Genomic DNA, 8,986 nt, shown 5'->3' on the forward strand with positions numbered 1-8,986 from the left:
AGTAAAGAACTTGTCGCTACCTCGGTTCGTCTGGTTTTCTAATTGAGTTCACCACAACCTCTGTTTGGCATCTGTACACGCCAAACCTGACACTATGTCTCTCGGCCGGCCTGGGAACGCCTCGGCATTCCCCCGGAGGAGCTGGAGGAAGTGTCTGGAGAGAGGGAAGTCTGGGCATCTTTGCTTAGACTGCTGCCCCCGCGACCCAGTCCCGGATAAGTGGAGGAAAATGGATGGATGGATGGATAATTTGCAGTGTTGTTGCATTTTAATGTAAGCTGATCATGTCAAAGTATCCATGCTGCTTTCCCCCCTCCTCAAATTTAACATATCGGCCATATGAGGTAAAACAAACAGAACAGGATTGAAATTATGCTGAATATTATAGATTGAATGTCCACACAAAAACATGTCAGTGAAAGGAAAACATATAAAGATCTTCCTGTGGGTCAGATGACTGCTTAGTTCAGTTGAGGAGTGTAACACTCTTGGCACCTGAGTGACCTTATAAATAATAAATGCCCTCTCTTGTTTCCAGTTCACTGGCTAAAATGCACACATAAACACATGCACACACAGTTTTACACACAGCATGCCACAGCTTAGTTGTTGCAGTACAAGAAATGTTTATAGTGTTTTATGTGGCAATTGAAGTTGCTATCTGACAAGTAATTACAACATCCAATAGCTGCATCCAGTTTTACAGGGCAAGGAAATGGGTTTTACTGTTTCATATCCACAGTCACTGTCTTAGTAGCTCCATTTAATTCCAGATAGATGTGTGTGTGTTTGAGGAAGAATGGAGGAGGAAGAAAGACAGAGAGATCAGAGATACTTCCTTTTGGGCTTAGCCAACAAATGCAAAATATCAAACTCTTATGCTCAATAAAATGAGCAACAGTCTCATTTACAATGTATGTCCCGAATCAATAAAAATGAAATCAATCCATGATTGTTTTGTGGAGTGAAGAGCTTATATGCAGACTTTCTGTATGCTTGTGTAATACTGAAATCTAAGACCAATTAGATTCTGTGTCAGATTTTAGTACAGCACATTCCTAGGTCTGCTTTAACAATCAGTGTAACTTTCTCTAGAATAAGAGTGTTTGATTTCTAAGTGCCATCGCGCAGTAGACCACACTCCATCGCCCATGTTTGCTTTGCGCCGTGTAAGGCTGTAAAACTAAAAGCCCTATAGAGAATCATGGAAATTTGATTTACGGTTGGGTCGATCCTCATCTGGAAGAGGGCCAGAGTTTGAGGCAAGAGAGAGAGAAAGGGAGGTGGATAGGGCATGATGGATGGAGGACAAAGAAGTGCTGAACTTTGAGAAGACAAAAAAAGGTGGGAAAAGACACTCATGCAGTTACAGATGCTAGTTCGTTTACTTTTTCATTGTGTTGCTGAACAGCAGTGAGTTCGATTAACTAAATAATAAATGTGGGATCTCTCTATGTCTTAAGTGGCGTCTGCTGCAAAGAGCTTTCCACATGTCACTTACAGGGCTTAGTGGTACAAAGCAATAGTCATGACATATGCTCTCAGCAACTGACATGCAGATATTCAGCTTAACTGTAATCACTTAGTGTGATGATGTGGGAAAAGGGGGTAAAGTTTAGGATTGGGTGTGCAAGTTGAATGAGTTCATTTCTGTTGCTTGGAAGTCAGCCAAAGCATTAGCTGTCCTTTGAGTACTCAATTAAACCTGTTTTATGGTTCAATTATGTTTACGGTTTGGGTCCAATCCCAGGAGTTTAGAAACTGCAGCCTTTTCAGAGGTCGCAAATCCAGAGCCTACTGTATCACAGCCACGATGCAGCAGTCAATAAGAAAGTTATTTATGATAGGACACAACATTATTCACTCATGAGTGAAAGGGTAGTAGGAAGCTGCGGATGTAAAGAAGAAGTGATTTCTTCTTGTTTTTAAATCAACACATGAAATGGCACCAGTTTAAATCTCTGTTTTGTTTTGCCTGACCTCTTTGTATTTCACTTCCAGGTTGCTTAGTTATTCAGCACAGTTCATATCACACAGTCCAGGTAAAATCATTTTCTACTGTTCTTCCCAAATATACTTGTATAGCGCTTTTCTATGCATTGCACCACACTCAAAGCACTTTCATACTATTTGGCACACAACAGTAATATCACCAGGAGCAACTGGGGGGTTCAGTGTCTTGCTCAAGGACACTTCGTCATGTGGACTGGACAAGTTGGGAATCGAACCGTCAACCTTCCGAGCCCACTATCAGATTTTCTCTTCAGTTTACTTTTTGAATGCTCTTTAGAAGATCAATTTTATCACTTAGTCTACATAAAATTGACTGTGGCTATAATTGTCCATTTTATATTTGTTTATTATACAGTGCACATAAGTTATTTAATATTAAAAGTATTTAAAGATAAGGTTAGAATAGGAAAATGTTATATTTGAATATTTCCTCACAATGGAACAAGCAGTTTAGGTTGTTTGAGTGTTATTTATTTATTTATATATTTATAAATCAAATTCACAGATTCATTCAAGTAATTATTTAAATTCTCACCATAGCACATTAATGTTTTAAGAGTTCCTCTATAAATAAATTATCTGAATGATTATCTCTGTGCTACTTTCTTTCACCACATATTGATATTTTTGATGCCTGATGTGATACTGCAGAAAGAATTCAATGTTAAATGTTATTACATGAATCTCTGTTCTTCCGCTGTGACTCATAACAGTTAATACATAGTCGGACAACTTTTCTGTCTCTCACTGCCTTCGCTCCCTTATCACATCTTCTTCCTGTTTTCTCTCCACTGAGGCCAATTCAAACAAGGAATGCCATGTGAAAAGAATCAACACTGAAGCCTAGGACCACTACAGAGCGACTGACTTTATGAGAGCCTTTTGTTCTGGATTGTGCACAATAACAGCGGATTTGTAATGGTTGTGTGAGGGACAAGCGGTTTGGTTCTCTGAGGGGAAAACAAAAGCCAGGCAAATATGCAAATGTGGGGTGTATTGTGTGTTTTTCAGTGTGAAGTGTTATCCACATGAAAGCCTGGATCAGATGCAGCCTGTAATTTGGGTTTTTGCACATACAGCGTGTTTTTTTTCCCCACATGATAGTACAGTAGAGACATACCATGGCCTATTATTTTTTGCCTCCTCTGCTGTGATTATTTATAGTGCTTTTTTTCTCAGCTACAGGATATGAGTAGACAACAGGATTAATCCAGACTGACTGAGGCAGCCCCTACTGTGGCCCTACAACAAACATAGTGAACTATGTTTGTTGGTGAATCTTGGAGAAAATTCTTCTGCTGCGTTTCTAGACAAACTGACCTGTGATCTCACAACAAGCATTATCTCACTGCGGTTTGTTGACTCTGAGATAAAGGGCTGTGTTTGAAAAGCTTGTGTTTGGGAGCAGAATGGCCGACCCTGACACGTCATGATAGTGTGCCACTTGTGGCAAATCACAGTCACGAGGGCACTACACCACACCATGTCGCTTTTCCAGTGGAATGTAGGGACACATGTTTTGAAGACATTATGACTCTGAATGAAAAGGATTTGGAGAAATCCCACAGAAACCTTTTTGAAGGTTTTCTGGGTGTTGTCAGAATGTCTCATGTGAAATTATAAAATTTACACTGAGAGGTACACTGCCAATTAGCGAACTTGGTCAGTGACACATACAGTAATCCACATCCTACAAAGCAATGACTTATTAAGGGAATAAAACATAGCTTGTCCAGTAGTTATCACAGGACTCAAAAGAAAACTCGTCAAAATAATTACTGCAACTGGAATACTGGCTCTTTTCCAACCCCCGGGACCACGCCTACTTGCAGTTTATACCCCCCCAATACATCAACTTTAACCATGCCAGTTGATTGTTGTGAATCTCCAAATACATTGTAATTCAGCTGTAGCAGCAAATTAAAGGGTGCAGCTCTTCTATTGTATCTATCCCTGGAACAGAGGGAAGGCAGATTGTACCAGCTCAGGGGTTTGGCTAATCTCTGGCAAACTGTGCCTTCTGCAGCTGCAGGTGTGTGTTGTGAGAAAAAAGGAAGGCCTTCATGTTCAGAAAAAAAACAGTGAGCCACAATGATCACTTCATGTTTGCAAAATGTCTTCTTTTTTTGGCCTTGACGCTACCAAATCCTCAGTGATGTGCTCAGGTGTTAGCTAGGCAGCGTCAAACAACAGACTGAGTGGATGTTCATTTGGCAGCAGTGTCTCAAAAGAAGATATATTTTCATGATTTTAAAAGAGAGTGATTTCTCATTTATCACCAAGCAGACTATTTATCCAGCACCTGCTGGCCCAGTGCATGTTTGTCTCTTTACGGTGCAGAGTTCACTGGCACGGAGTGGATACACACACAAAACTAGCTAACCTTTTGTTATGTAATTATCACCCACATAAGAATCACCTTGAAATTAGGACTTTTGGTTATCAACTGTTGATTTCTCATAGAAAGGATACCTCCTTTCTAGGTGTATTTAATACTGTAAATAAAATCGCATGTGTGTTTTAGTGCATGTTGTGTGCTGCTCAGTATACTGTAGGTACTATAAGTAAAACGCCAGTATTCAGAAAAAGAGTGCGTCACACAAAGCAAGAATAATGAAGTTTTACTCAGTGCAGTTCTCCATCTAACTCTGTAACCCAGCTTTCAGGGACAGGCATATGAGCAGAACATGAGGGTCACAGTGTCACTCACTACCAGTATGTTTAGACAGTCAGACACACTACTTTGATTTGAAAAGTCAACAAGGGAGTTGAGAGTGCAGCTCGCAGAACCACATGCCGTGTATTATGCTTGGAGCTCACTGAGATTGTTACCGTTGAGTCAGTATCTTTTTACTACCGTATACTAATCTGTTTTTAAAGGCCTCGGTTCTTTGATGGCTGTTTGCTGAGCTACTTAGGTCAGAGTGCTAACCAGACCCTTGCCACCAATGCACAGAAAGTACAGAATTACCGCTAGTCTCATCAACATGCTGCCTTGCTGGGAGAACAAAACACAGCACAGAACATTCAGTTCTGTTTATAGACAGGCTTTCTTTCAGGCATTATCTGATAGCCGTAAATAGTATCTGTGAGCCCATTTATTTCTTCTCTCCCCAGGCCTCCCATCCAGACGCTTGGCCCAACAGCCCCACAACAATGAACATGAACCACTATGCCAATAAGAAGAGTGCAGCTGAAAGCATGTTGGATGTGGCTCTTCTGTTGGCCAACGCCTCCCAGCTAAAGGCTGTGCTGGAGCAAGGGGCAAACCTCTCCTTTTATGCCCCCATCATCACCCTGATCAGCATCTCCCTCTGTCTGCAGGTCATAGTCGGGCTCCTGCTCATCTTCATAGGTGAGGAAATAAACAGAGCCCAAGCCCTTTTGTTATACCAGAGGCATTTTTGTTGTCTGGTAAGCTTCACATCTCTCACCTGCTACTTGCCTTTCCTGTTTCATCCCCTTCTACCTCCCTGTCCTTCGGCGAGATTGAAACCTGCTACAGTGCCCTACAATGCATCCCCTAGGCTTAAATGTCAAGTCCTCTGACTTTCAACTAACAACCCATTACTAGTTGGACTCTAGGTGTAACCATGGCAACCAAGCCTGACACCAGGTCAGACGTGACTACGTTTTAATGCTGCTGTCAGCATTCATGGGAATCAAGGGAGCGAAGGGAGGTCGATTCATTTCTCTACTGTGTATGTGCACAAATGTGTCAGTATCTGTCCGTGTGCATGTCTAGAGAACAGAAAGAAAATAAATTATATATAAAAGTGACACTCACACACCCAGGGATAATGAGGACATCTGTATTTAAAAAGGGAAGTTAGGATGAGATATTGCAGTGCAGATCCAACTGTAGTTCAGTCAGTGAACTTTAGCCAGGTCACACTGACTCATCTCAGCTCTAGGAGGAGTAAGTAAGGGAGTAGCCTGTCCATTCTTGAAATTCTCTCAGTAATAACCTAAAAATAATCAATTATCAAATCAAATATTTTAGAAAACACCCCCATGAATGTTTGATGTAATTAAATTTTAATTCAGTTTTCACAGTAGAATGATTAATAATTTATCAGTTTGTGAATTTGTTTTTTGTCAAAAACTCAATAGTTATTAATAATCATTATTATAATCAATGAGAATTAATTGCTAGATAAGATTTTGTTTATGCACTTCAAATGATCACAGGTCACAAAGGTCAATCAGCATTAGAGAACATTCATGAACACCTGCCCCCTCCATTCACCAACTCATGTGTCCCTCACATGTCAAACACATCCTGGTTCTTCTCTCCTCTTCCTTCACGTCCTTTGACTGTTGTGAACCCCACTCCCCTCTCTGCTCTCCCCCAGTCCTCCTCTCCCTCTCCCATAGATCCTGCTCTGTCTAATGAAGTCAGTGTTAAATGATGTGACTGGCCTACGTACGGGGGCAGCTGTTAGCGCTTTTGCCTCCCAGCGAGAAGATTCCGGGTTCGAGCCCTGGCCGACCCGGGGCCTTTCTGTGCGGAGTTTGCATGTTCTCCCCGTGCTTGCATGGGTTCTGTCCGGGTGCTCCAGCTGCCTCCCACAGTCCAAAGACATGCAGCATAGGTTGATTGGTGTCTCTAAAATTGCCCACAGGAGTGATTGTGTATGAGTGGTTGTTCGTCTGCGTGTTAGCCCTGTGATTGGCGACCTGTCCAGAGTGTACCCTGCAGCTGGCTGGGATTGGCTCCAGCCCCCCGTGACCCCATTTGGGACTAAGCGGTATAAATGGATGGTAATGGATGGACGGTAAATGGATGGATGGCCTACATACCCCACAACACCCCCATACCCCAGCCCACCGCACCCCGGACAGATCAGTCACACACACACACAACCAGGCAGATCCTATTTAGAGTTTAACCTTTGGTAATCTCCCCCACATACACACGTGCACGCATATACACACAACAGGTGCCTGTAGAGTCACAGCTTCTGTATCGTATACTCCCCACACACACACACACACACACACACACACACTCCTTATCACACCTTCATTTCTGTGTTATTCATAGGTCATTCCCTGTTGTATCACTATTACAGCATGGATTAGTTGTTATTTCATCATTTTGTTTAGATCAAGGAGTTATAAAAGTACAAATGAAATGAAGCAATAATATACAGGAAATACAGGCTTTTGCTGATTAGTTTTGTTTCAGTTGTATTCCCATATTTCTTTCTTATATTATCATGCTAGTGTTTTTCTTACATTATGGTATTTTTAATTTTTGTATTATCTTTATGTGGGTGTTTGTGCCTTCCCCTGGGGAACCAATAAAATATTTTCAGTTAAACTAATTTAAATTCAAAAATTGTCAAATATTTTTGTTATTTACTTATATAATACCAGGCAGTTGTACCAAGAAGATTTTGTATTTCACTGAACGAAAAAGGCTTTTTTTTTCAGTCGTCCTCATCTCTGGTTCCAAATATAGTCAGTGAAAAACTGAATCATATTATTCCTTAATACTCATTATATATTCTTGTGAAAATGAACTGATGATTTTATGAAATCACTCATGCACATATGAGCTCTCTGAACCCAGAATTAACATTAATTTATGGTTGACAGTAAATCTGCATCACAATGAATTGGCTAAATTCCCACAATAGGGTGGATTGCTGATGTTTTATTAGACATTCATTGAGTGTGTGTTTGTATGCTGTTAAAGTTGGTTTCCTGGTTTTGTCTGCAGTTCACTGGAATCTGAATGATGAACAGAGGCACTGGAGACTCAACACTGTGGAAAACGTGGCCACAGGCCTGGTTTTTATCATTGTGGTAGTCAACATCTTCATCACAGCCTTTGGAATCAACCGGTTGAACCGTAGCAACTGACCGAAAACAGTATTATTTCAATTTTTGCTGGTCACCTAAATTTTTTATTTTTCACCCTCTGTGTCTGCTCCCCTTTCTCTAATGAACCAGGGATTCTCCGGCCTTACTGTGTAGTTTGTTCCAATAGGCAAACATGTAGTCAGCATATTTTTGGTCCTCTCCTCTCCTGACCTGACCTTTGCTGTCCCCTGCCTGACCTACAGCCTTGCAGAGAAATTTCCACCAGAAAACAAGTCAAACAAAATCCATTGGTGTTTTTTTAGTACTAGAAAACCATTGTCCTGCACTTATGGAGAGAAAACAGCGAACAGAAGAGAAACGGCTGTAGTGACAAAGGGGTCTGGTGCATAAACAACACTACATTTGTTCCTGATGGACAAACAGGAAAGTGGAGACAACAGCAGTTACTGTCTGTCTGCCTCACTGCCTGAGAGTGACCCCATGCACGTAAATGCTGACAGCAGAACAGGTTTCAGTTTTTAATTGTACTGATGATGCTCGAGCAATGTGCTTTTTCAGACCGCTTGGCCCAGGAGGGGTAATGTGTCTGCTGAACACGTATGCAGAGCTGGGTGTGCCTGATCTGACTCAAAAGTCTGGCCCAGCTACACAGCCTTAACCTTACTGACACATCTGTCCTCATCCACAGACGTCATGCTTAACATTCAATTATAACAATGTTTGGTTGTGCCGTGACTCCATGTGCCATGAGCACGGCTGGAGCATGTTTGTGGTTTTCTGGATCAGCAGCTGGTACTGAGCTGGTGAGTCAACACAGCACAGACCCCGGCTGAACTGCTTGTTAAAATGGAAGCCTTAATTAGGCTGTGTTTGAGCAATGTCACTGAAGCCCCAATTAAATCCAAGCAAATGCTAATTTTATATACTTCAGTGGCTTCATACAAGAACATAAATGCAAGTCTTCAAATAATTATCTGCTAAATACCTGAAGAATATTCATGTTCTATAATTTTGTCAATGTGATTGTGACAAAGCACCTTTGAGATGACAAACCAACATGACAATCCTATGCTTTTCCTCCTCCACAACTATTGTTGGTAACTGTGGAAACAGCCAGATGAGTCTGGATTGATGACACACA

At 41.4% G+C, this 8,986-nt stretch overlaps 1 protein-coding gene across 1 annotated transcript in view; it reads left to right on the plus strand.

Annotated features, from left to right (window-relative positions):
- The window catches only part of LOC109966116 (ninjurin-1), a 12,493-nt gene extending 3,995 nt beyond the window's left edge, over positions 1-8,498 (plus strand). Inside the window, exons 2-3 of the mRNA XM_020610736.1 lie at positions 5,131-5,368; positions 7,742-8,498. Coding sequence (XP_020466392.1) covers positions 5,131-5,368; positions 7,742-7,884 — 381 coding nt within the window. The 3' untranslated portion in view covers positions 7,885-8,498. The remainder of the gene's footprint in view (positions 1-5,130; positions 5,369-7,741) is intronic.
- Positions 8,499-8,986: the final 488 nt, after the last annotated feature.

Source organism: Monopterus albus, unplaced genomic scaffold, assembly GCF_001952655.1.
Source record: "Monopterus albus unplaced genomic scaffold, M_albus_1.0 scaffold106.1, whole genome shotgun sequence".
In the NCBI taxonomy this organism is placed as follows: Eukaryota; Metazoa; Chordata; class Actinopteri; order Synbranchiformes; family Synbranchidae; genus Monopterus; species Monopterus albus.